The following is a 27,903-nucleotide window of genomic DNA, read 5'->3' on the forward strand; positions in this document are numbered from 1 at the left end:
GTGTTTCCAACTAGGTTTTATTTTAGTTCCAATATTATCAGCAATGATACAGGAGTAACTCAGGCAAGTTTGTCACCTTAAGTACATCAGACAAGAAACTCACTGTGTCGAGCAGGTCTCACACTCCAGCAAAGGAACATAAACACAAAGTTAGCAGCATTAAATTAAAGTGCTTTTTGCCACACTTCTGCCGGAGTCTTGTCCTCAGTGGGGAACATTTCATTCCACTTACTGTGTAAGAAACTCAAAATTCCGTTTATTGCCCAGGGGCTACATTCAAAAAAATTCATGTTTAGTTTTTAAGTAATTTCTTTTCCCCCCGAAAAAGCACAAAATTCACTGGATTGTGTGACCCTGATTTTTCCTGACACTGAAGTGACCACCACCTGGGCCTGACAAAAAGCTCCCAGCGTCCCCCTGCCGTGCGGCGGTCTCGGCAGAGTCCAGCACGTGTCCCACACAGCAGGTGCGTTCAAGGGCTGAGACAAGCGGGCACCTGGAGAGGATGCCACCTGCGTGGCCACCGGCGGAGAGCAGAGGCCACCAACCCATTTCCCGGAAGCTGGCGGGCGGGGGGATTCAAGAGGACGAGCCCCACCTCTTTCTGGGAGAGAGGACCTGCTGGTTTCTAGGAAGTTCTCTGACCTGAACTGCAAAGGCTGCTTGCCCCAGTTAACACCGTGGAGACAGGAACCTGCCCCCACTCCAACCAGTAACAATCCCAAACTCAACAGGAAACATTTCTCAAAGTCAACACGAGGCCAGATGGGGGTCAGTGAGAGCTCTGGGGGGCGGGGAGGCGGGGAGGGCTGGGGGATGGCGGCTGGCTCTCCCACGCTGTCCCCCACCAGCTGCAGCCGCAGAGGCACAGGAGGCTCAGCCCAGAGGACTGGTGGCCAAGGGCGGCAGGGGCGAGGCCTCCCTGTTCCCCATGGACTCCACATTCCACCCCCCACCCCCCCACATCCCCCCCCCCCCCCCCCCCCCGTCCTGGGCGAGCCCCACCCCCCCCTCCCTCTACCATCCTTCCTTCTGCTACATCCTTGAACGTCCTTGAACCAAACCATCTCTGACCAACAACAAAACCAGACGACACGGGCTAAGGAGCGAGACCGGAACAAGGGATGCGGTGAGAGAGGGAAGCCGAGCCCCGTGCGCGCTACCAGCGGCAGCTCTCTCCACGCGGCCCCACCCTGCAGCCAGTCACCTCTGCACCTCTGCGTCACCGGCCCCACCGCACGAGGCTGCCTCAGGCTGCCTCGGCCTACAACCCCCATGGCCCCACCCCCAGGACGTGTCTGCAATGTTCTGCCGACAGAGCGAAGCGTGCAAGCGAAAGGGCCAGGCTGACACACAGGCAACAGCCCTCCTGCGATGGACTCAGCCTTTCTGGAACTTATTCCTATGCAACCTGGGAAGAACTCAACCCCCGCAAGGCGGCCTTGCTCTGCGTGTGCTGGGGTGTGCGGCAGGCAGGGGTGCTGGGGTTGGCGGTAGTGTCGGCCGGAGGAGGGGGCCTGCGTGACAGCAAACAGGCATTCTGCGGTGCGGGCAGTTCCCAGACCCCGTCAAGCACTCGCGGGAGTCTCCACCAGCGCACCTGACAAAGCAGACACTCGACTCCCTGTACCATGCTGTCCACGGTCATCGTTACAAGTCTCCTCTAGGGGCATGAGCCAGGTCTTCCTGCAACAGCAGGCGAAGGGGGAAAACCTAGCAATTAAGGGCTCAAAACGGTATGAGACGGGGGGTGCTCTCGTTCTCGGGGCAGCGGCAACAGGCGGGAACCGCGCAAGGGCTGCTGGGAGCCCACAGCGCTGGCGGCGCCACCCTCTCCACGCGGCTCCGGCTCTCGGCTGCCCACTATCTGCTGGGCTGCAGGTACTGGTGCGTGAACATGTTGAGCTCGCTGTCCAGCCAACCAGCTTTGTTCCTGCAGAGAAACGGGTGTTTTATGGCACTCAGAGCCGATCACAGGTGACAGTGTCACAGGCCAAGGGCTATTCTAAGCTCCCGTGACGTGGAGCCTCAATCGCTCCCACTGCACAGATGAGGAAGAGGCCAGAGACGTTACATAACTTCCTACAGCCACACTGTAGCACTGGAGCCAAAAGTCGAGCTCTTCGGACCCTCAAGCCTCACGCTCGGGTCACCTGACCACAGTCAAGTCCCTGAACTGTCTGGAACTAGATTTTCCTGCCTCTTGGAGAGGGGTTGCGTTGCTGGATCTGCAGCCCTTACGGCTTCACCCCATCCCTGTTGGTGATAGCAGCAGAGGCAGCCCCCACCACACACACACACCCTGTGAGTCGTTCCGCGTGTCCCTAGGAAAGGACTGACCCAGCTGGTGGGCGGGGAGGGCACATCCACACAGCGAGGGAGGGAAAGTCCACTATGTGCCAAGGGGTTGGCACTGACGTCAGGGGCGGGGGCAGGAAGCACAGGGTCCCCGTGTACTGATGTTATCTGGGGCTGAGCAGGCCGAGGACCTTTGCACACCACTTTTAAGTTCAGCTCTGTGGCTATCATGAAATCTTGCTCCATTTTATAGATGAAAACAAGGGGACCTAAGAAAGCTCTGCAGTCTGCCCGAACATGAGCACCTGGGCCAGAACCCAGGCCTCCTGCTCCTGAGATTGATCCTCTCCAGGAAAGCACTGACTATCAGCAGGGACCCCCACCGCCCGCCGGGGGATGTGGGTGCCAACACATGCCCTGCCCATCACCAGGGACCTTACGCAGCTCTCCTGTGGGTAAAAATGCTAGCATGCCCCTGGCCCTGGGCTCCCACGGAATTGGGAGCCCAGGGTTCCGAGTACACAGCAGACAATGAAAGACAATCAATGTGCAGAGTGTCACAGAGTGCTGGAGCCACACACACCTATTCCTGGCCTGACCATCTCCTATGGGACCCCAAACAAGTTACTTAACTTCTGGAGGCCCCAGTTTTCCCTTTTTTTTTTTTTTTTTTTTTTTTTAAATTTTATTTATTTATTTATGATATTCACACACACAGAGAGAGAGAGAGAGGCAGAGACATAGGCAGAGGGAGAAGCAGGCTCCATGCACTGGGAGCCCGACGTGGGATTCGATCCCGGGTCTCCAGGATCGCGCCCTGGGCCAAAGGCAGGCGCTAAACCGCTGCGCCACCCAGGGATCCCCCAGTTTTCCCTTTTAGAAAAAGGAAAGGGGTCACACGAGCCCTTGAGGTTGAGTGGCACAGCACCCCTCAAGTGCCAGACACATGCCACTAAGGAGAAGGTGCCTGTGACCTGGAACCCGATGGTACCACACCACCTGGCTCCTCCACAGCTGCCACACGGCCCTGCTGCAAGCATCTGGAGGGCAGCGACTCGACATCCTGCTGCACCTCCAGCGCTGGCGCCGTATCCGGCACCCAGCAGTGTGCCACCTGACATAATGAGGTTCACATCCACACCCAAGACAGACAAGCAGCGGAGCACCCACCGTGCCCAGCGGCACACCAGAGGCCCCCGACCTCCCAGGACGGCCTCACCTGAGCAGTTTTGCTTTGCTCTGGAGTGAATCGAGAACCTCAATTTTCTTGTTCATGGCAGCAATTTCCTGCTCCAGGTTCTCCCGGGTGACGTCGACTTGCTGGCACAGATGAGCAAAGGTCCCAGACAGTTCCCTGAGGGAGAGGGAGTCGGGATCAACTGGTCCACGAGGCTGTTTTGCAGAACACGGCACCGGCTAAACCCGAGCGAGCACAGGGCAGCAGCCAGCCCACGTGTCAGCCGCTGGCAGCTCGGCCCCACACCATCCCAGTTCCGCAGAAACTTCCCCACCCCTGCCAAGACTGTGCAGGTCACAACCACCACACGCACAGCATCGGCACCGTCAGGACAACCAGGAGCACCCTGGCTTGGGCACAACAGTCCAGGATTCAGATCCCAGCTCTGCTGTGCATCACCCAGTGGAGGGGGAAAGAGACTACTCTTCCAGGTGCAATTTCTCTGTTTGGAAAAAGGAGACGCCAATGCAAACAGTATCTATTTCCAAGGGTTCACAGAGAAAATGGAAAATTGGGGGCAAGGTGCCTAAAAAGGGCTGACCACACAGCGATGTAAGGCAGGCAAGCCAGCACTCCCCTGTAGCGCCAGGCCAGGCAATCCAGCCCCAGCTGCCCAGAGCTGTGCCAGGAAGGCAGGGCCGTGGCTCAGCAGCTCGCAGCAATACCTATAAACCAAGCCCTTCGAGATCACCTTTAATAAATGCCACAAGTAACGTCCCTGCTCTTCCCGTAGCCTCCTTCCTTCCTACCTGGTCCCAACCCAGGACATAAGGTGACCCCGGACAGACCCCTCTCCCCGTCCCTGGTCCCAGAGCCGACACTGCACAGCTCAAGGCCAGGGGCAGATGATATTCGGGACCTGAAGGTTTCCAGGCCAGGTACACAGGAAAGCTAGAGGGAAATCCTGAACCGCAGAAGCCGGCACTAGTGCCTGGGCACTGGGGGGGCCACTCACTGCTGGACTTGGTGACTGCAGTTGGAGCCAGTGTAGCTGATGATGAGCTGTAGCTTCTCGCTGGCATACTCAACAAACTGGCGCTTGAAGGCCCTCTCCTTGGCCTTGGTGGTCCAGGTGAGACGCTCGTAGACATACAGGAGGCCATAGAGCCCAAAGGAGAGGGCAATGAGCCGCCAGCCCACCGCCTTCCACACCTGCAGAGGCACAGGGATGAGCTGACACAGACTCTCTGCCGTCCTCCTGCCCATCCCCTCAGCCTGCCGCAGCCAGGACCTTCCCAAGAGCCCTAGTTCAGAAACAAGGGTAACTCAGTGCTGGCCACATGACATGACTTGTGCAAAGGTGGGGGGTAGGGAAGTGGTGTTAGGACCAGAAGCATGGACCCACTCAGAATTCTTAAAGACGAATGCAGGCATGCTGTAAAGTGACATTCCGTCCCGACGACACTGACAAGCATTCTGCATTTCGTTGCTCAGTGGGTGGCTTCTGTTGGCCTGGCCTATGATGCTTTGGTTCAAGGCAGTGCGGTTACAGTCAAAGAGCAGTGGATGTGAAGCCAAAAATCACGGCTTCAGTGCTGCCTGTCTAATCCTGGTTGACACCTGGGCAAGTTTTTAACAACCAATCTTCCCAAAAGACGCACAATGCTCTTCACCCAACTCTCACGGTTGTTTGGGTAAAACAGGGTATTTAAAAGGGTCACATGACCAACAGGGACCCACATCTCAGCTACCAACCCTCTGCTAGGTCACTGCCCATGAACAAAGCAGCACAGCATGCACCAGCTACAGAGAGGAGGGCAAGGGGCCCCAGATCTGTCCCACTGCAGCCTTCCAAACGGAGTACAATTCCTGGCAGTTTTCTTACCGCCACACCTGCCACCAATGTGTAGCTCTAAAGACCATGGCAGAAAGAGCAAGGCCATGTTGTCAGGAAAACGCAACGTGTTATTACCTACTCTGGCCTTTGTGTGTCTTGGGGTCAGGACTGGGGAGCACCCCAGTTATCAAGAAGGCAGCCTGCGATCTCATGCCTTGGAGTGGAAAGGGAAGGGCAAGAAAACCAGGAGACAGGCAAGGGTTCAAGGCCCAGCCTGGGCTCTTTGTCCTAAACCCTTTTAAGTTCTGCTCTTGGCGTCCCCTCCAAAGAGAAGTCCTGGGCACACCCATCTCTCTAGTACCCCGGTCTGTCCATTTCTCAAGTCTCTTCCCCGCCTGTTGTGTGGTGCAGGCCCTGCTGGGGACAAACACGGCTTGAGATCACAGTTCCAATCCTAACTCTATGCAAGCCAACGAGGTTGTCCCCCTCTGGGACTGGTGCTGTCTAATCGTCACATTAGTGGACTGAGACCAAAAGAAGTCAACAGATACACACTAAAGCTTAGTCTACGGCTCTATACAGCTACCTGTGAGACCACAGTGAAAAGTCGCTGGTGGACGTGAAAATGCTCCGCGCCCACTGTGACGCACTGAGCCAAAGCAGGAGCCCCCGCCTGCCTGCCCGCCTGCCCGCCTGCCCACAGCCTTCTCAGGTGGGCCTGTCACTGACCACGCCTCCGACAACGAGAATGCCCATGGAGGTCCTAGACGTCAGGGATGCCAGGCCGGTGACCATGGAAACCATGAGCTCTTCTTGGGTGAGGGAGCCCTGCGGCAGCGGGGGCATGCTGGGGTTGGCTGGCGTCAGAGGGATGGGGCGCTGCACCTGAAGAGACATGACAGGAGGGCTAAGAACACTCGGTGAGTCTTAGGGCCAGGTGTCCGGGAACAGGGACACAGCGCGGCTCTTCAATTCCCAAAAGGCAATAAAAATAAGCCCTGTGTGCAGCAAGGAAGAATTTAGGCTTCATGACAGAGGTGCCAGCCCCAAGGGAGCACTGGCCAGCCCCCAAAGTGTAGGACGTGCACCAGGAGCAGAACGCACAGTAATTCAGTGCTGTGGACACGAGTGGTTTAAGATCTAAATTGAGAAACATGGTATGTAGATAAACCTAAAACTTCCACATCTAATACTTACATACTTAATAAGTTTAGCTAATGTTTTAAATTTCATAAATATCAGTGCTTAGGGTAAAACTCAACTGATTTGTGGCAAAATTTGGTAGCACAGGTGCCATGGCTGTTATGGCAGGAAACCCCTTTCAGAGCGATCCCTGTGGGCACGTCGGGGTGCCTCAGTCAGCTAAGTGTCTGCCTTCAGCACAGGTCATGACCCTGGGGTCCTGGGATCGAGCCCCCTTTGGGCTCCCTGCTCAGTGAGGAGCCTGCTTCTCCCTCCCCACACCCCCCACTTGTGCTATCATATAAATAAAATCTAAAACAAAAACAAAAAACCAGTCCCGGTTTCTGGAGGCAGGGTGCAGACGGGCCTCCAGCAATGCCCAGGGTGAGGGCCACTGCTTGCCTGGTCATTGTAGCCCATCAAGGCCCGGCGGCTGTTCTTGGGACCCAGGAACCTATTCACCAGCATGGTCCACCCGAGAGAAAAATGGAACTCGATGTCCTCCTGAAAGTCAGCACACAGCTTGTCACAGTTCAGGTCGTAGCTGAGGGAGAAGCACTGCCGAGGGACCAGCATGTCTATCTGACTGCGCACGGACGCAGGAAGGAGGGGTTTCAAACCATCTGTCAGGAAGGGAGATGAGGAGAAGCCACGTCAGCTCGGCCCTGGGCCACACCGGTGCCCGGCCTCGGAACAGAGGCTGTGCCAGCCACCGCCCAGGGTGCTGACGGTGTGCGAAGAGTGGGCTTGCGGGGCTGCAAGTGGCCCTCCCCAGGGCCCTCCACACCTGCTGACACTTAGGCCCCGTGTGAACTGAAAGCCTGGCCACACCTCAGCCTGTGACAGTCCCATAAGGTAACCCCGGACGGCTCCCTGTGGGGACTGAAAGCACAACACATCCCAAGAACCCGAGCGTATTGAACTAACTCGTTGTCAAAGGTGACAGACAAGGAAAGGGAATCATTTCTGAGGACTGGACCCCAAAGCGGACCTCGGGGCATCCCAAAGGCCCCGGCCGCCAGCCCCCAGGCACTGACCTATCATGTCCTGCTGCATGGCTTGCAGGGAGCTGCTGATGGCTGTGGAGCAGCGGTCGGACATATTCCGGCCCAGTCCCTCCTCTATATGGCGGTGCAGTTCCTGAATCCGGAAGGGAGAGGTTAAGAGAAGCAACCCCACCTCGGGAGTCCCTTCTGAGGAGCCAAGGGACAAGGAAACCCAAGGCTGTCAGCCCGCCCCCCGCAGATGACCTCAGAGTGCTGAGGGAAGCCCGGGTCCTGCCGCCCTGGCTGAGGGGCCCTGAATCACTGTCCTGCGCGGTGATTCCACCCAGTGGACAAAAGGGACAGAGGCAAGCCCAGAACACCAGCTGCCCGACGACTCACGTTCTTGTAGACCTTGAGGACCACTGGGGAGGGGTGGAAGTCCATCTGGTAGTCGTCCACCAGCACGGACAGGCGCCTGATCTCTTCCGCCATCGCAGTGGACACCTGCGGGACAGCAAAGCGCACCGTTCAGGCTGGAGGGCGACGTGGATCCGTCCTGCGGCACCAGGAGAGCCTGAGCGATTCTCACCCACCGCACAAGTTTCCCTGAGAGCCGGCAGGCTCCTCGGCTCACTGACGGCAGGGCAGCTTCGCAGGGAAAAGGGATGTTACAGACGGGAGGCCCAGAGGACGAGGACTTGCCCTGGGTCACACAACGGACCAGGGAGCCCGTGGCGGTGGGGGACACTATGCGCCCGAGTCAGGGCCACAACTTCCTTCTGGAAGGCTGAGAGGCCCCAGGATGAGGACGCGTGTGCTCTTTCGCCTTCCCAGCACCCTGGACGCTACTTGGAGCCCAGCTCTCCCCGGAGCAGCAATCTTTACCTGCCTCTCCACCTCCTCCGTGATCTGCTTAATCCGCAGCTTGTAGTCCTGAGCCAGGAGTTCCAGCTGCTTGTCAATGAACCTCAGCCGCTCTTGCCGCTCTTCCCGCATTTCCAGGCAGTAAACTCTGAGAGGAAGCGCGTGGTTTCAAGAGCGGGTCCCCTCCCAGTCACGTGGAGGAGCGAGGGGACACCGGGAAGCCTGCGTGTGCCCCTGCTGTGGCCTCAGCAGTTTCACACTCATGCCCAGAGATGCGCTCTCGCCCTTCCCAGGTGCCAGCCACTTACTCGGAGGTCCTCCCAACTCCCTCCAACTCGGGAGACGTGGGGGCAGGGTGGGGTGGGTGCTTTCAGGGGGCTTACAACAAGTTCTGCTTGTTAACATAGGAAAACAGAAAGCTCAGCCCCACTAGTCATCGGGGAAATGAAATTAAAAAAGAGGTACTACTCTACACAGGCACAAGCCTGACAAAGTCACCGAGTCTGAAGTGCTGGCGAGGCTCGGGGAAAGCAGAGTCCCAGCACACGCTGCTGGCGGGACTGGGAACACACGCAGAGAACAACAAAGGAAAACGTAAAACTGAAAATGCGCACACCCTGAGATGAACAGTTCCACCTCCGGGAGTTAATCCCAGACAGACTCTTACAAACGTGCACAAGCGGACACGTAAACTGGTGCCCACAGCAGCAGCAGGGTTTGCAATAGGAAAATAACAGAAACTAAAAAGCAATCCACGGGAGGGGTGCCTGGCTGGCCCAGTCAGTGGAGCATCCAATGCTTGATCTCTGGGTTGTGAGTTCAAGCCCCAGGGTGGGTCTGGAGATTAAATTTGAAAAAAACTTAAAATGACGTATAGTCCCAAGGGAATACTCTATGCCAGTTCACAGTGATAAACTCCAACTCTGTGTAATCAGCAGGGAAGGAGGCAAAACCAATGCTGAGCAGAAAGAAACGCAAGGTGCACCGGCACGTCCAGGACAACAGGACGTCTGCGTGTTTAAAGCACATACAAGCAGCGTTACAGATTCTTCAGAGTTTATGTAAAAGCACTTTTTAAATGGATGAAGGCTACACACCAAATCCACGGTTGTGCTTGCCTCTGAGGAATGGGCAGGATGACGGTGGGGTAGGGGCTAAAGAATTGAAAGGTATTTAATGGTTTTTTTCTTAATTTAAAACAATATAAAGCAAACGTTGAAGGAAGCAAGATGTTTTCATGTTATTCTCTATTTTCCTAGATTTTAATTTCTACAAAAAAGGTTATTTTTATAAAATGAGTGCCCTGGGTGGGGCACCTGGGTTCACTTGGTTGAGCATCTATTGATTTCAGCTCAGGTCATGATCTCTGGGTCATGAGATCGAACTGTGCATTAGGCTCCACGCTCAGTGGGGAGTTTGCTTAAGGTTCTCTCTCTTCCTCTGCTCCTCCCTCTACCTCTTTGTCTCTCTAATATAAATAAATATATCAATTAAAAAAAAAGAAAAGAAAAAAGAAAAAAAAAAAGAAAAATCCTGGAGGAGACACCTGGCTGGCTCAGTTGGTGGAGCACGCAACTCTTACTCTCCGGGTTCTGAGTTTGAGCCCCACAATAGGTATAGAAATTACTTAAAATAAAATAAATAAAATCTTTTTTAAAAATTACAAATTTGTCCTGCTTTAAGCTCTGAGAAATGCCGTGGTGCTCAGTGTGGTGCCACGCTGAGGCCTCCACATGTGCCTGTGGGGCAGCGTTTCAGGGAACCACGAGGGACAGCCAGACACCCGAAGGCTGTCCTCACCAGACTCCTCCTCATGGATCCAACTAGGCCTGGTGGCAACCCAGGCACTCGGCTCTGCCGGCCCGTCCGCAGGCGGGGATGAGGCGATCACTTCCCAGCACTGCCCCCCGTGGGTACACCACCTTCGGTTCTTACCGCTGCTCCTGTGCTGCTATGTGCAGGGAATCCATGATGAGACGCACCGCTTCCGCAATCTGCTTGGCCCGGACTGTGTGCTGCTCGAATTTGGTCTTCACTGCCGACTGGGAGATGCACTCCTGGGACAGACAAGAGGTGCTGAGGGAGGCAGAGGCCACCAGGGTCCACCAGCCACGGCCCAAGCTCTGGCGTTCACCAACAGGGACACGGCTGGTGGGCACCGGGGAGGCACAGAATAACCAGATACCGGAATCAAAGGGCTCACCTCAAATCTCCTTTCAAAATTCTGAAACTCAAACATCCTCACTTGGAAGCCTTCTGCAAGAGCGCCCCCTAGGAGAATTGCACCACGTGAGTCCGGAGGTAACTGCTCGGCAGGGGCAAGGGATGAAATCCCCCAAAGCTAAGCAGACAGGACACAGGGCTTAAAACAGTGGCCGAGAAGCAAAGAGCTTCTTGCTCAAGGCTCTTCCTACTGCCTCACTCTCAGAACCAGCTTCTAGAAGCAGACTTAGCCTAAACACCAGGGGAAAGGAAGTCCGTTCGAGTGTCACCTCCTTCGGGCATGCCCTGGGCCTTCTGGATCCTGGCGTTGAGCACCTCCTTGGCAGACACAAAGAAGATGCGGTCTCCGGCCTGGCCTCGGTCCACCACACCCAGCTCGTCCACCAGGAAGCTGGTACAACGTTCCATGTGCTGCCGCCGCACCTGAGGCCCAAGCGGATGGCTGAGACCAGGTGGGGTGCCGGTGGCCCCTCCTGACGGAGCCCACAGCCCCCTGTGCCTTTCTTCTAAAGAACATGTAATATAATAGAGTCACGCCCACTATTCCAAATGTACACACACACGACCTCATCTCCCACCGTCAGTTCTCTAGCCACCACGCTCCCCAAAAGCCACATGACAGGGGCTCCGTGGGGTATACGCTGCCACAACTATTTCATGCAAATAGAAGCAGAAATGCTTAAACATGCGGGGGGCGCCTGGGCGGCTCTGTCGGTTAAGCATCCGACTCTGGAGCTGGGCTCAGGTCATGATCTCAGGGTCCTGGGATCAAGCCCCACATTGGGCTCTACATTCAGTATGGAGCCTGCTTGGGATTCTCCTCACCCTCTGCCCCTCCCCACCACTTGTGCTCTAAAATTAAAAAAAAAAAAAAAAAAAATTTAAATTAAAAGGAAAAAGGCAGGCTTAAATATGCCCCAAACTGCCCCTTGTGAGAACCAGCACACGGTCTCACTGTGCTGCCCCAGGAGGAAAGAAACCCGCGAGCCAGGTTCCAGGAAAGGAACCTAACCTTGGGCTCCATCCTGCCAAGCCGAGTCCTCCCAGGGCCTCGAATATGAAATGAGTGGGCGCCACCACTGGAATATCCTTTCTAGCTCTGAAATCCCAGGGTTCTCCTGCCAGCTGCTTTCCTCAACGTTAGCCCATTTCTTCCTTTCAACAACTGTGTCACATCCACCTCTCAGGCGAGGAGCGTCCCAGTCACTGCTTGGCGTCAGCTGGCGGCTGTGCACTTCATCCCCCGTCACCAATCTATCACTCCCATCTCTTCCCTTTCCTTCCACACAGAACAAGTAAAGATTTATGAACGGTCAGGGAGGATCAAGTATTCTCCGCTCCTCCTCCTAGCTTCTTTCCTGGCTGTCTACCGAAGGCTGAGCCTGTTCTACTGCGATTCATTCTTTATGAACCGAAGTGAGCACAGGCCTCAGACAAGGGAGCTGCTTAAGTGCTGCGGACGCTTTTCAGACCCGGAAGGCAGCCGTCTGAAGAGTAGAGGAAGCCGGGGAGGGGAACGGGGGAAGTGGCGGGAGCGTTCTCAGAGCCCTCAGAGGACACCACAGGGACCCCAGGGAATGCAGGGGAAATCCCTGGTGGTGAACTCAGTCATAGGCTGGAAGAGGCCCTGGGCAGACACACGGGCGGCACTCCCCAGACTGGCGAATAAAGAGCCACCAACCTCTTCCATGTATTCAGGCTCCGAAGCAGATGCATCCCAGCGGTTGTTGAGGATGAAGATGTTTGGGCGGGACAGGCGCTCACTCACCTTGTGGAAGAATTGCTTCTCCTGATGGGGGAAAGATCTCAGTGTAGGAGGGGTTTTGGCGGCCAAGGCCCTGTGAGCCTCACGCCCCCCTTCCTGCTCAGCTGGGTTCTGGGGCACAGGAAGAGGAGGAGGAGCGGTTACCGTCTGCATCAGGGTGGACTCTGAGTTGGCCACCAGCACGAACACATCGGCGTCCAGGCAAAACTTGTCAATCCAGCTGTCCAGCTCCGTGGTGACATCGATACCAGGGCTAGGGGTGGTGGGCACACTGTCATCAGGCACACACACGGGGCCCTATTCTTGCTCTGCACAGGCCCAAGGGCAGCCAGGCAAAGGAGTACAAAGCCACAGATCTCAGGGCAACCCGGCCTGACTTTTACTGGAAAGATATTTACTTTTCATTTCATACCCTTCTGGATGGTTTGAAAATGTTTTGTTCCATCTCTATACCACTTTTAAAGACAATGATTTGTGGAGATGCCTGGGTGGCTCAGTGGCTGAGCATCTGCCTTTGGCTCAGGTCGTGACCCTGGGGTCCTGGGACCGAGTCCCACATCGGGCTCCCTGAGGGGGACCTGCTTCTCCCTCTGCCTATGTCTCTGCTTCTCTCATGAATAAAGAATTAAAATCTTTAAGAAAAAAAAAAATAACCATTTGTAACTTTACCCTGGAGATACACAATTAAGATAAAATTTTACACGTGAGTCCCATAAGAACTATAGTGCTGTACTTCCCAGAGGAGTTTTAACCCGTCCCCAAAGTGTTCCTTCAAGAGACGCAGAATACCACACGGACCCCACCACCACCAGCTCCCACCTCTAACATGCGCACCAACATTGGGTTGAGGCTGAGACCCTGCTTAACTTTTGGGCGCCCCCCGCCCCCCACCCCCCTACCCCTTGACAGACCATCACTGGGACATCTCCAGCGCAGTGATGGCAATGGATACAGTAACCAGCCCCCAGGAGATCCAGGGGACAGGAGGACCTGGCTGCGCCAGTCTGAAAGGCAGTCTAAGCAATGACAGGCCCTGGGGACCCTGGCCCGGATGACACAGAAACAGAGACCTGGGGACTGCCCGTTTTGGACCCCAGGGAGGCTCTTTCCCTCTTACCTGTCCATGAGCACAAGGTCATCCTTCAGAAGCGGGCACTTGGAGTTGGGCCACATCACACTCACCAGGCTGCCAGCGTGCAGCTGCTCGTCCTGGTGAAGGGCATGGGCCAGCTGGTTCACAGTCTAATGGGGGAGGAGGGAAAGGAAGAGAGCTCAGGGCTGAGGAAGTCGCCAAGCAGGAGGCTGCCCATGCAGCTTGGCACGCACGGTACGGCGGCCCAACTGCAGCCTGACCTGCCACCCCTTCTTCCATTTCACACGGAAAAGCCAGGAGCTGGGAGCTGAAAGTCAGAAACCACTATTCTTCACTCCTCTCTCAAACTTCTTTCTTGGATGTTGTCCTAAAGCTGCAGTTATTTGGCACTGATGAGCTCTTTATGAACTGAAAGCAACATCTGGCCCCAAACAGGAAAGCAAATGGCTCTCAGAAAATAAACACGGACAGGCCGCTAGCTGTTGATTCAGAATCACAGAGCCAGAGTGAGAACCGCTGTCTAGCAACCGCTCCGGAAACGGGGCACAGGTGCTCTTCACGGCAGAGGAAGGGGCCAGCCCCCCTGCTTGGCATCACACAAGGCACTGGGGCCTCCTGACTCCTGGTGCTCAGGGTCTTCAAGCCTCCCTGAATCCCTGGCACCTCCTCGACAGCTCAGCTCCAACAGGGCTTCCCACCTCCCTCCATGGGGGGCACCGCTGTCTCCCAGGGGCTGCCGATGGCCGGGTCACAAGGGACGTCCTGGTTGGTCTAAGCTCCAAGGCTGCCAGCATGCCCAAAGCTGCGCACTCCAGCTGGTGGGGACCCCCACAGCACCCTCACCTTGACACTCCGCTTCTCCTCCGAGCCCTCTGTGAGGAGGAAGGCCTCATGACCATCTGTGCCTTCGACCCGCAGGAAGCAATTGGTGGTGTGGCCGATCCCGGAGGGCAGAACTTTGTCCCAGAGCATGGCATTGATCACAGTGCTCTTCCCGTTGCTCGTCCTGGAAGGGGATATGGGCCATCAGGGAAGCTCCGGCACTGCAGGCTCCCACAGCGAGACTGCCGGCCTCGAAGCCCAAAGTCTCGTTCTCTGCGGGGGCACCCGTACCCAGCCAGGCAGAGCGGCGGGTGGACAAATGCCTCTGGCCGGTGCCTGCGCTGTGCTGGTTCATCACGGCAGCCTCCCTGCTAGCGGCTCCCGCTGAGCAGCCCCAGCATGCAGACACCAAACCACTCCTGGAGTCCGCCGGCTGCTGTAAGCCCCTGGCATCACCGTGGACACGACCTGTGCACCTCTAAAGGGGAACCCCCTCGGCTTCTACTGGAAACCACGGGCTCATCCCCGGGGCGGTCTTCCTCAGTCTGAATGACCTGAGCTGAATTACCCCAACGTCCCTGGCTTTCCACCAAAGGCCTATTTTCCTATTTTCTTGCTTTTCTCTCATCATGTTCCTTCTCACACGTGAAGCCCCACACTTCAGTCCCCAGGGTAACTGTCACGACTGGGGAGATGACTGGAGCATTCTCGCCAGTCACACCCCTCTTCTACCTTCCGGTGAAGTGAGGGCCACATCTCTGAGACGAGGTTGTAGAAATGACAGCCCCGAGGAGTGGAGGACCACACCTGAGGTCAGGGCCACGTTGATCTTCATAACGAGCATGGTGACTTTTTAAAAAATTTTTATTTTACTTTCAAGATTTTATTTATTTATTCATGAGAGACATGGAGAGAGAGAAGCAGAGACACAGGCAGAGGGAGAAGCAGGCTCCCCGTGGGGAGCCCAATGTGGGACTCGATCCCAGGACCCTGGGATCACACCCTGAGCCCAAGGCAGATGCCTAACCACTGAGCCACGCAGGCATCCCTAGCATGGGGACCTTTAATAGAGGTTCCTAAGTGCATGTGACTGATTTACCAACCCTCCTTGCCTATCTATAAATCATACATTCCCTTTGTAGGAGAATAGAAAGCCCTGACACATCACAGAACAGGCATTAGACCTCCTGCATAACCCTTGAGCACTGAAAGCTGTAAACAGGCACCACTATATTAACACAGAATCAGAAAATGTTATAGGCCCCTACACCTTCTCACTGATGAATGACCCCTGTCCCTTTAAAACCCTCTTGGCGGGGATCCCTGGGTGGCGCAGCGGTTTGGCGCCTGCCTTTGGCCCAGGGCGCGATCCTGGAGACCCGGGATCGAATCCCACATCGGGCTCCCGGTGCATGGAGCCTACTTCTCCCTCTGACTGTGTCTCTGCCTCTCTCTCTCTCTCTCTGTGACTATCATAAATAAATAAAAATTAAAAAAAAAATTTAAAACCCTCTTGGCTAGGGGCACCTGGGAGACTCAGTCGGTTAAGCATTGGACTCTTGGTTTTGGCTCAGGTCATGATCTCAGGGTCATGGAGCCTGCTTAATATTCTCTCTCTCTCTCTGCCCCATCCCTGCCCTCTCTCCCTGAAGAGTCATTAGGCAGAGTGCCTACTCCTCGGATAACGCCTGTGTGTATATAGCATCCAACCTGTCCCGGTGCCTTCTCCCTGTGTTAGATTTTAACTTTTTTGAAGGCACTATGATAAAATAATAAATGTATTTGTTTTTTATCACCCATTCCTGGCACTGAACTCTGAAAATCTTTAGAATTTCCTAAGTGACAGGAGTGTCTTTTGCCTTTCGTGGGAGCCCCTTTTGAGCACACCTGCGCCTATGCTGATGAGCAGATCGAGGGTGGCTCCCTACTCTCAAAATGGGTTGGTCACCAGAAAGACCAAATGAGAGCATTGGAACTTTCAGCCCCACACACCAACTTCAGGGAATGTGGGCTGTGGATTCAACTCCATAAAAAATCTTGAACAAAGTTTGATGAGCTTCAAGGTTGATGAAGGCATCCACATGCTTGGAGCATAGTACTTCTGGACCTCACCCTGTGTACCTCTTCATCAAGTTGTTCTTCTGTGTCCTTTACACCAAACCAGTAAATGTAAGTCAGTGCGTCCTCAGCTCTGTGAGTGGCTCTAGCAAATTAACCAAACTTGAGGAGTCATAGGGAGGTCCATTGTACCGCCAATGGGAGAGAAGCACAGGATTCCCAACAGCATCAGAAAGGAGGCCAGTCTTGTGGGACTGGGCCCTTAACCTATAAGATTTGATGCTCCCTCCAGGAAGACCGTGTCAGAGCCTAGTTCCAACTACAGGATACCCAGGGTCTGCTGAGAACTGCAGAACGGCTCAGGGGTGCAGGAAAATATCTACTAGATACTTTCTACTAGATACTAGATACCTACTAGTGCAGGTCTAGTATCTACTAGACCTCAAAGTGTAACGGTTGACTACAACTATAAAACTCTTGGAAAAAAAAACAGAGGAAAAGGGCAGCCAAGGGTGGCTCAGCAGTTTAGCGCCGCCTTCAGCCCAGGGTGTGATCCTGGAGACCCAGGATCGAGTCCCACGTCGGGCTCCCTGCATGGAGCCTGTTTCTCCCTCTGCCTGTGTCTCTACCCCTCTGTGTCTCTCATGAATAAATAAATAAAATCTTAAAAAAAAAAAAAAAACAGGAAAATCCTCAGGACACTGAATTAAGCAAATTCTTGGATATGACACCATAAGTACAGGCAAAAGAGAATAAATGGAACTACATAAAAATGAAACACTTCTGTGCATCAAAGAACACAGGCAACAGAGTAAAAAGGCAACCCTAGGAACAGAAGAAAATATTTACAAACCACATGCCTGGTAAGAGGTTAATATCCCAAAGTGCCCCCTCTCTGTCCAGCCAGGAAGAAGTTGTGAGGGCTTCACAGACTCACCGGCCAAAAAAAGCCACTTTCATGTGCCGCCTGGCCAATACCTCACTGATGCCCCTCACTTTGGACAGGTAGCCTTTGACGTCCAGAACCTGTTCTTCTGTCGTAACCGGGTCCAGTTCCGCATTCCTGTAGGTGTCTGGGGGTTGAGATTGAAAATGAGTTACCGCAGTCAAGGCAGTTCCACAATCACAAGCCTGCAGGCCTCAGAGACCAGCACTCCCTGCCATTGCCTGCCAAAGGCTGGATCCCTACTGTGGGGCTGCAGCCTAGCAGTTCCGAACAAGGCCTGGAAGCAAGACTGCCTGGGTGCCAGTGCAAGGGAAATACTGCTTCTCCCCTCCTCCCAGCTTTGCGACCTCAGGCAAATGAACCTTTTGGCGTTTTAGTCTCCTGACTCTTAAAGGCAACAGGAGTGTCTTCCTCCTACCACTGTTGCAAAGATTAAATGAACAAAATACAGAAAGTAAACACTTGAATGTTAACTGCCAATCACTTGTATGTATTTCACTTAACGAACACAGTTTCACTACCTACCAGGCACTGTTCTCATCACCTTCCAAACACGGTCTCACTCACTCCTTGTCATTTCTCGGTCACACACTTTTTTAAATGGCAGAACCAGGACTGGGAGCCCATGCACCTTCGCAAGACCCTTCCTGAACCACCCTGTTTACAGCTCCAGCCAGGCCTCTCACCAGCCCCATCTCACATGGCACCTCACCATGTCCCCACCCTCGCCATGTTGCCTCCCCATTACTCCGGGCTTTGCTCAGTGCACCCCAACCCCTCCCTGCACAGATCCACTACCTTGAGGTGCTCTGGCTTATTCTCACTTAGCCTCGAGCCTAGCATGGACTGCACAGCCCCTGTAAGCCCTCCCTGGCTCTCCCCAGCCTGAGTCAGGTTCCTTGTTTGTGCTCCCAAAGCACGCTGTACTTCTTCCACCTTCTGCTTACCTCACCATGATGTAACTGTCAAGCTCACCTGCATCCTCTCCCGTGTGGTCCCAGCACTTAGCAGATGCACAATACTGGCTAAACTAACAGGTACTGGGATCACTTCACTGCTTTTTCCCAGTGGCCTTGATAGGCAGATGGACAACAGATGATGGGAACAACTGAGCAAGATCCTGCCCCATCCCATCTAGTACTCACACCAGGAAGGCTGGCCCACATACACGGGTGTCTGGCCCTTTGGAACACACTCACTGCTCAACGGCCTGAGTGTTTATGCCCCTGCCGTGGAATGGGTCATGATGGTGCAGCCCTCATGACTGACACTAGTGTTGGTATCAGAGACCCAGACAGCTTGCTAACTCCTGCCATGTGGTTACCAAGGACGGTACAGAGGAAAGACAGCAGTCCGGGAAGGTAGCCCTCGCTGGACGCCGAATCTGCTGGTGTCCTAACTTTGGACTTCCTGGCCTCCAGCACTGTGACAAGTAAATTTCTGTTGTTGATAAGCTACCTCCTATGTGATATTTCTGTCACGGCAGCCCAGGCAGATTAGGTTAGCTGTGAACCACTGGGCTGACAAGGGGCACTCAGGGACCACCCAGTGAGTCTCCTCCACATGATGCCATGAAAGGAAGTGACCAAAGCAACAAGGCCTCCCAGGTCCACTGGTCACCTCAGCCTCAGACCATCACCATTCCTCCCACCTAAGGGCACAGGGGCGAGGCCTCTGGAATGTACCCGAAAGGAAGCTGGGTTCTTAAGCATGTGGTCACACCTAAAAGAAACAGCCAGTACACTGACTAGTCTTTAGAGTCCAGTACCAAGGCAGTCACTAGGCCCTCCCCTGGCCAGGGCAGTCCTAAACACGTCTCAGGAGCACTCCAGCTCTTTCCCTCCACCCCACCAACAAGAGAGGCCTCATATTCAATCAAACACCCACTCCTGATGCCAGCACAGAAACACCCTCATTAAGCACGTGCTCATCCACAGCACCACCTCAGGAAGTGGCTCAGAGCAGCACCAGCGGTCAGCTTGGGCTCTGGGAGGAGTGGCCTGATCTCCCCCATCTCTCCATGCAGTGCCAGGCACACCTGAGCTGCTCCAAATAAATGGCTAATGAACTGGAATAATTTCAACTACCAATCTTGTAACTTTAAAAATCAGATTTTTGAATTAGGAAACACGTAGGGAACGACTTCTCTTGCATCAAGCACAACGCTAGGCAGGACATAGAGTGTCCATTCTCAGTCTTTGTTTGCTCAGGCCGCTCTAATGAAATGCCACAGACTGGGTGGTTCATACACAACAGAAATGTACTGTTTCCAGTTCTGGTGGCTGGAAGTCTCAGATCAGGGCGCTAGCCTACTGGGGTGAGGGCTCTCTCCCAGGTCACAGACTTCCCGCTGTACCTTCATGTGACGGAAGGCAGCTAGAGCACTCTGCGGGGTCTCATTTACAAGGGCACTAACCTCACTCATGAGCGCCCCCAACCATGACCTAATCACCTCCCAGAGGCCCCACCTCCTAACCCCATCCCATTAGGTCTTAGAATTCCAACATGTGAATTTGGGGGGCTACACTCAGACCATTGGCCTGGAAGTACCCCCTTTCTGCTGTAAGGGAGCCTTAAGAAGCGGCCCGTCATGTGAACCAACCAACCAGAAGCCAAGACTCTCTAGGAGAAAGTGGAGGGTGAAGTGTGTCCCCAGGGCATTTCCACCCAACCTGGAGAGTTGTGTAGACTAGAACTTAGAAAGCCCCGGTCTCGCCTGAGCGCCTCCTTCACAAACAGGGAAACCAAGGGCAAATGAGACTCAGCTACCAGGTCTTTGCTGACAATCGCAGACACAGGAGCCAATGTGTGCCTTCTAGACAGGGAGCTTGAGAAAGCCAGGGGCTGGTGTTGGCAATCGACTGACTGGGGCGCCGGGACCCCGCCCTCCTCTGCTGATAGAGCAGGAACTAGAGACTGCACTCAAATTAGTAACTAGTGGAAAAGGTGCCAGTGACGCAAGTTTCCGATGCATGATCCCACTGACTATAAATACCAGAGAAAGAACACCCTGGTCAGGGACAACCAATGCCCACACAGGGCCTGGTATGCATGGTGGCCAGAACCAGGCCAGAGAAAACACCTGGGTTCAAGAGTCAGAGACACCCAGTAAAGCTCTGCTGTGTCACCTGCTGGTACTGAGCAAGTCTCAAAACCCCTGCCTGTTTGTCCTCTACGTGGGGTAAGAGTCACCTACCCCTCACGATTCAATGGCACAGAATTCCTGAATGACGGGTCCCTTGTTTTTCTGGCCCCATCTCCCTGGAGCCCAATCCTACCCAATTCCAAGAGCAGAACAATCCTGAAGGTGACAACCTATCTGGGCAGGAGCTCCCCAACAGCCAGGCTCTACCTCCCCACCCCCAAATCCTCCCACCTAAATCTGGAAATTGAGAGATGAGTGCGCCTGGCCAAGCAGGCTGCCTGTCTCACCTTCAAGGAAGGTGGCGCTCTCCTGGATGTAGGCCCCAAGTTGCTCAAAAATGCCATTGATCTTCTTCTTGGCAGTGACGAAGTGCTTGAGTGGGGAAGCATTCACCTCAGCCATGTGTCTCTTGTCCTTCTTGACTGTGACGATGGAGTTGCACCGGGGGAAAAGCAGGGACATCGCGCTGCAAAAGAAGACAGTGTGAGGGAAGCCAGGGACGCCCAGCGTGGACGTTCTGCTAGGGCCGCGGCAAGGTGCAGTGGGAGGTCTGGGGCCAGCTCTGGGGACCACCAAGAGCACGGGCCCTCCAGGACTAGACCTGGGTCAGCAAGATGAGAGTAGGATGCGACCGCTGAGGACCTGTGGGCAGTTTCCCTGTCACAGGGTACAGGCACTCGGCTGGAGCCAGGGCCCTGCATTGAGGCCTTGGGCTGGCTGATCCTCACCTACTGACCAGGGGCAGGCCCTGCCCGCACCCCCTCAGAGGGCCAGGCAGAAATCAGGAAGGGACACACGGAGAGCCCACCTCTCAGCCTTAGGCAGAAAAGCGTGACTAAAATCTCACTTCTTTCCTACACATCACGCACCTGAGAGAAAGCACTCAATACCGAAAACAGTGAGAGCAAAGTGACACTCAAGGTCCATGACCCCCAACACACTCCCCTGGCCAGTGTGCTGTCCAGGCCACGATGGCCCTAATTCCTAACAGTCTTTTGTTTTCATTTTTAATGGTGGTCGGGAGTGGACAAGGACGGGTGATGCTCAAGTGACAGAGGTCTACTTCTGCTGTTTACTTAAAAACAGGTTATTAGTCTCTTTCATTATAAACGTGTGCCCTCTAGAAAATGTAGAAACCAAAGGAAAAATCCATAACCCCACCACCATTCTAGGACAACCACTAAGAACACCTGCTTCTCAGCAGTCTGTTTCTGGGGAGGTAGCTCTCTTGCTCTCGATCACACACACATCTTTAGGGCTCATATTTTTCAAATAGCAGTGATATGTTAGGGGCTGTGAAGCTTAATTCCAAAGTTCTAGAGATCTTTGGTCAAACTCCAGAGAGGCAAACAGACCAGAGAAGGTGGCTGGTAATCTCTGCTCCTGCAAGTGCCTGCTCCTGCAGAACCCTCAGATCCTGGATGTCAAAGGGCAAAGGCTCCTCCAAGGATGGGGGCAGTGTGCACAGCTGCGTGTGCCTGGTCCTATGGTTCCACACCCAGTAAATTCTTGTGGTCCACTCCCTCCCCAGCCGCCCCCGTCACAGCACGTTAGCTGTCAGAGCCAGCACTCAGCACTCACTGCACCTGGGATGAGGAGGCTCACGAGTGAACACACACAAGAAATCTCCCAAGGGTGCCAAAGGTCACTGAACAAGCCCCTGAGAAGCAGAAAGAACATCTAGAGAAAGTGCAAAACAACTGAAAACTGGCTCTCAGGATTTAATCATCCCAGAGGGCAGCCCCAGTGGCACAGCGGTTTAGCACCACCTTCGGCCCAGGGTGTGATCCTGGAGACCCAGGATCAAGTCCCACGTCGGGCTCCCTGCATGGAGCCTGCTTCTCCCTCTGCCTGTGTCTCTGCCTCTCTCTCTCTCTCTCTGCCTCTCATGAATAAATAAAATCTTAAAAAAAATCATCCCACAGAGTGGACAGACCCACAGGGAAATAACCACATTTCACCTAAACCTACAAATTACTTCCTTAATGCTTTCTAGGGAGACAGGAGAGACAAGTAACTGTATGTCCATTTCTACCTTCCTCCTCAGTAAAACTTACAACTGATTTTCTTAGGGAGGAGGTCATGTGTCACGGACTTCTGAGGTCACGTGAAAGAAGAAGAATTGGGAAGAAACACCACTGGCTCCTCCAAAGCTGAAGAGTGCACTGAAATCAGGCTTCACGTGGCCCCGCAGGTGAGACTCTCAAAGAAACAGGGGATGAGTGCAAAAAGAGGAAAGCATCAAAAGGAAAAGAAAAGGGGTACAGGATAGGGTGTGATACAGCTGTAGAGGAGACTGTGGAATCAGACAGAGCTAGGATCAAATTGTCCTCTTTCTGGGCCGCATAAACTTGGGCAGGTTATTTAACCTCAGAGCCTGGAATACTTCATGTGCATGACAAGTGTGACACCACGCAGACTGAGGAGACACAGTACCTAGTTACAGGTAGTTTCACATGTTATAAAGCAACAAGAAAAACTCCACTAGCAAGATCACATGACTCTCCCCTCAAATACTTCGCCTTTGGGGAAGGGCAGAGACATCACCACCAACACACCCAGGGCTCCCCCACCACTGCCATAGGGAATCCAGTAAACAGGTCTGCTCAGGGCTGAGGATCTGCAGAGCCCCGCCTGAGAAGCGACCTGCTGGCAGGCAGAAAGTTCCCTGAGATCAGGGATCTAGAAGCATGTGTTTTCAAGTTCTGGGTCATTGCTGCCAAGCCCAAAGGATATTGAACTAAAAACGTTAGTGTTTAGTAAGTGTAAGATTAGAAGGCACGCACATTGGTCAAAGCGTCGTGGGTCAAGGTTACAGGATCTGCTCGGAGTCACACCAGTCCAGAAGCTAACCTGCTCTCACCACTCCCCGGCCTGCAGCAACGTGCCCCGGCCCTCCCTCATGGATCCACCTCCAACCCATCCAAACAGTCTGATTTCTCTGGCTTGGTTAACTCCCAAGCTGAGGTTCTGTGTTTGTGTTGCTGCTTCTGGCCTGGAATCCTCTTTTTTCACCCATTTGGCATTCCTATTGTCCTTCTAGACCCAACTCTAGTGTCACGCTCTCTGTGAAGCCTTCCCTGACATCTCCAAGGACATGCAACCTTACCAGACTTTTGGGTTTTTTAATCACACTGTCTCCTCATCTACCCAATGAGTTACCAGAAAGTCTGACAGAGTTGTAACCTACTTCCATTTCCACTTTCTTCCTCCACAACTGAGAGAGACATGGGTGAGTTAGTGAATGCCCCTTACTGGGAGTGCCTTCTTACCCTTCCATCCCTGGAATACACAAATCTACTTTTTTCTCAAAGAGCAGCTTTTGGTGAATCATCTGTTTCTTAGTGTCTGGAGCTCAGGGAATCAAGAGAGTTGAACTTTTCATATTCCAAATCTGATCCTTCAAAGAGCAAGCTGGACATACACACATGCAGATGGACCAAAGCTGCAGAATACGCACACACAAGCCAAGACAGGGCCCCCACTATCTTGGGGCTTTGCCTGCTGGCTTCCTACCCTTACAGAGTGGTAGGAAGCAGCTGGGTTCCTGTTCCTCCTCTGGGAAGCCCTGATGGGCCTTACTTTAGGGCAGGGCTCACCACAGGCATGTGGTGGCCAGTCCCCTGGGGCCAGCTGTGTCAGAGTAGCTCTACTATCAGCTATACATTATGTGGCATGCTTCAAGCTGTTGTGGTAGCCACAAAATACTCTTCAAGTCATGGTTTCTGATAGTTTACAGAAACATTTCCCATAGTATGGTCCACAAAAATGTAGTACACCCAATGCTCCAGGTAAAAATTTATAGACTTGCTAGTTTTTCCATAGTAGAAAAAACTTATGAAACACTATATACCATGGTCGGCCTCCATCAGAGCACATGACCAAAGCAAAGACTTTGAAAAGGAAGGCCTGTTATAAAGACACTAGCTTAACTGTATTTAATGCAACATTTCACAAATGTATCCAAAGGAACTTTTCTTCTATGTAACAGTTTTTTAAATCCTGAGGAACATACTTTGGGGAAAGCCTCATTCATCCTGGTACTTTTCCTCTCCTGCCCCAAGAAAGTGTTAGGGGCATGGTATTAACAGATGTTAACCTAAGACCAGAACCAAACCCATTTCTCAACTGAAAAAAAGCTTGACCTCGACCTAGGCTATTAGTTGAGGAGTATTAGGCGTCTTGCACGTGGGAATAGCAGTAACAAAATTCACTGCATGGTGTGTTTGGATCCCAAGCATAGTCCCTGAATCCATACCACCTCCTTACCCAGATTTATGCACAGCAACTCCTAGCAGGGAAAATAAAATAGGTCCACGGATCGTCTGCTGGCACAACTGGAGCAGAGGAGAAGCTGAGAAATTGAAACAAAAGAGTATACAGGGTAAAGGGAGCAGAGCAGACTCCCAGCAGAGCTGTGATAAGGAGCCAGTCTCTGCTGGGCAGAGAGGGGGAGGGAGGAGCCAGCATAGTAGAGAACAAGGGAGATAGAGACTAACTTCAAGGAGCCCAAAGATTCCAGCCACATTTTGAACTGTCAATCTTTAAACAGGCTCTCTCCACTACCAGTGAAATCCTCCAGGAAGTAGAAAGGACATACAGTTTTTTTTTTTCAACACAGATTGGAAAACTCCAGCTCTGTGCAAAGATGACCCCATCCAAGATATGTGCCACTGGGTGGCCAGCAGAGCACACCCCTTTCCATTCAACCCAGATCCAGGGTGCCAGATGTCACAGCCACCACTTACTTTTTGGATAGTGAGAGACCTTCACAGGTTGGGCATCATGGGCATGCTGGAGTCAAAAATGACGATAAGAATCTGAGTTCTCCTCTGTCCGGTCTCTCAGGTTGAGGTTGACTACTGATTGTGTTGACTCCACCAATTCTGACTTACTGGAAAGGAAAAGGAGCATGTCAACAAGGAGCACGTTTGAAAAAGCGCACAAAACATGTTTAATCACGTTGGAAGCCAAACAAACTCATCCCCGAGGGAAGCTTAGTCATTGGCTGCACTAGGATAGGATGCGAAGGAAGTGCCCTGGAGAAAAACACAACACACAGGTGGGGACAATCCTGCGTATGCACACACACGTGGTCAGCCGTGTGCTGATGGGAAGCAGGAGGTCTGGGTAAAGGCAGGTCGAGAGAGGAGGCGAGAGGTGGCTCAGGTCATGACCCTGGGGTCCTGGGATCGAGTCCCATGTAGGGCTCCCTGCATGGAGCCTGCTTCTCCCTCTGCCTGTGTCTCTGCCTCTCTGTGTTTTAAATAAATAAATAGAGAGGTAGACAAATATAAAATAAGATATAAATAAAAAACTAAATAAAAAATAAAATAAATATAAATAAATAAAAATAATGAATAAAAATATAAAATAAATATAAATAAAAATCTAAATAAATATAAATAAATAATAAAATAAATATAAACAAATAAAAATGAATAAATAAAATAAATATAAATAAAAATCTAAATAAATAAATATAAATAACAAATAAAATAAATATAAACAAATAAAAATGAATAAATAAAATAAATATAAATAAAATAAATAAATAAAAATATAAATAAATAAAATAGGGATCCCTGGGTGGCGCAGCAGTTTAGCACCTGCCTTTGGCCCAGGGCGCATTCCTGGAGACCCTGGATTAAATCCCACGTCGGGCTCCAGGTGCATGGAGCCTGCTTCTCCCTCTGCCTATGTCTCTGCCTCTCTCTCTCTCTCTGTGACTATCATAAATAAATTAAAAAATAAATAAATAAAATAAATATAAATAAATAAAATAAATATAAATAATAAACATAAGCAAAATAAATGCAAATAAAATAAATAGATAAAAATCTAAATAAATAAAAATAATAAAATATAAATAAAAATGAAAAAATAGAAATAAGATAAATAAAAATCTAAATATATAAAAATAAATAAAAATAAAACGAATATAAGTAAATAAAAATAATGAAATAAAACAAATAAAAATAATAAATAAATAAAATAAATGTGAATAAATAAAATATGAATAAAGTAAATAAAATATAAATAAAATATAAATAAATAAAATATAAATAAATATAAATAAATAAAATATAAATAAATAAAATATAAATAAATAAAATGTAAATAAATAAAATATAAATAAATAAAAATAAAATAAATATAAATAAAAATGAATAAAATAAAATAAATAAAAATCTAAATAAAATCTAGATAAATAAGTAAATATAAATAAATAAAAACAATAAATAAAATCTTTAAATTAAAAAAAATACATATCAAAGACTATGTGTGCTAGAGGCTATGAAATAGCACTTCATTTTAAATTCCTTAATTTTCAATTCCTTGGGGCAAACAGAAGCTTAGAACCCTTAAAAAAAAAAAAAAGAAAGAAAGAAACGCAAGAGCCTGCTAATTCGGCGGCCGAGCGCGGAACCGAGACCAGCCTCCCTCTGCAAAGCAGGTTTCGGACTCGGTGGAGCCGCCCCCCTCCGCCCTCGCGGGTCGGGAGGGCGATCAGCGGAGGCTCTTCGGGGAGGAGGCGAGAGAAGTGGCAGGCGGAGGGCGACACAGGGTCGGTCCGAGGTCGCCCCGGAGCCCGGTTAGGGACGCGCCCACGGCACCTGCCCTGCAGGGGCTTTACCTTCAGCGGAGGCGTCAGGCGAGGCCGCCCCCGCCCGGGGCGAGCGCGGGCCCCGCGAGCTGAGGGAACGACGCTGGCGAACGCCGCTCAGGAGGCTGGAGGCGAGACGGCGACGCGGCCAAGGATGCGAGGGCGGGGCGCCCAGGGCCCTCCGGGGACCCCCCCCCCCCGCGGCGAGGCCGCCCGCCTGCCCGGCTCCCGACCCCCCGGCCTTCCAGCGTCCCCGCCGCGCCGCTCACGACTCGCCGGGCCGGGCCTGGCGCGTCCCCACCCGCGCGGCGCGCTCGCCTTCTCACCTTCACCTTTCCGGCCTCGCGGCGGCCATCATGCCCCCGACGTCATCAGACGGCGCCGCCCGGAGAGAGGCGGGGGGAGGCGGAGGAGGGAGGACGCGCGCGTCACCAGCGCCGCAGCCTCGCCGCGCTGCCCCCGGTCAGTCGTGCGCGGGGGCGGGGGCGGGAGCGGGAGCGGGGCGGGCTCCGAGCTCAGCCCGCCGGACCTCGCCACGCCTCGCGGGTCAGGGGGTCTGCAGCTCCCGCGCCGGGAGGGGCGCCTGCAGCCGGTGGGCTCACCGCCGGAGCGTCCCAGGCGCATGACGTAAGCCCCGGGACTCCCGCTGCATCATGGGGGCTGTAGTTCCGCCCGACGCCTGTCAGGGCGGGGTGGGCGTGGCCTCGAGCTGTCGAGGGGACCGAGAAAACAAGGGCGTGGATTAGAGATTCCCGCTTTCTCATGGATTGCCCCAGAGCCTGACCCCGAGGCCTGTGCCACCTCTGTAATCCCAGCCTGCGTTTTGTAATTTTAGAGAAGCGCTCTTAAGAGGAGGGCAGGAAAAAAAAAAAAAGAGGAGGGCAGGAAGCAAAGTTGGAG

The 27,903-nt window shown here is 52.8% G+C and overlaps 1 protein-coding gene across 6 annotated transcripts; it reads right to left on the minus strand.

Annotated features, from left to right (window-relative positions):
- Nucleotides 1-27,480, minus strand: MFN2 (mitofusin 2). Of its 6 annotated transcripts, XM_077899609.1 has the most exons (20): nucleotides 27,330-27,480; nucleotides 25,145-25,290; nucleotides 24,666-24,750; nucleotides 20,684-20,862; nucleotides 17,243-17,378; nucleotides 14,269-14,431; nucleotides 13,450-13,574; nucleotides 12,477-12,585; nucleotides 12,249-12,356; nucleotides 10,837-10,990; nucleotides 10,548-10,615; nucleotides 10,280-10,401; nucleotides 8,366-8,492; nucleotides 7,880-7,984; nucleotides 7,532-7,634; nucleotides 6,897-7,117; nucleotides 6,042-6,197; nucleotides 4,491-4,687; nucleotides 3,518-3,652; nucleotides 1-1,933 (listed from the first exon to the last, which is right to left on the minus strand). In XM_077899609.1, the coding sequence occupies exons 4-20, from the start codon at nucleotides 20,856-20,858 to the stop codon at nucleotides 1,864-1,866; spliced, it is 2,274 nt and encodes a 757-aa protein (XP_077755735.1). In that variant the 5' UTR covers nucleotides 20,859-20,862; nucleotides 24,666-24,750; nucleotides 25,145-25,290; nucleotides 27,330-27,480; the 3' UTR covers nucleotides 1-1,863. The 6 variants fall into 6 exon arrangements, with proteins under 6 accessions (XP_077755735.1, XP_077755731.1, XP_077755732.1 ...); XM_077899605.1 differs by lacking the exon at nucleotides 24,666-24,750; XM_077899606.1 differs by lacking the exon at nucleotides 24,666-24,750 and having other exon boundaries at nucleotides 25,145-25,286; nucleotides 27,330-27,474.
- Between the last annotated feature and the right edge of the window lie 423 nt (nucleotides 27,481-27,903).

Source organism: Canis aureus, chromosome 5, assembly GCF_053574225.1.
Source record: "Canis aureus isolate CA01 chromosome 5, VMU_Caureus_v.1.0, whole genome shotgun sequence".
Taxonomy (NCBI): Eukaryota; Metazoa; Chordata; class Mammalia; order Carnivora; family Canidae; genus Canis; species Canis aureus.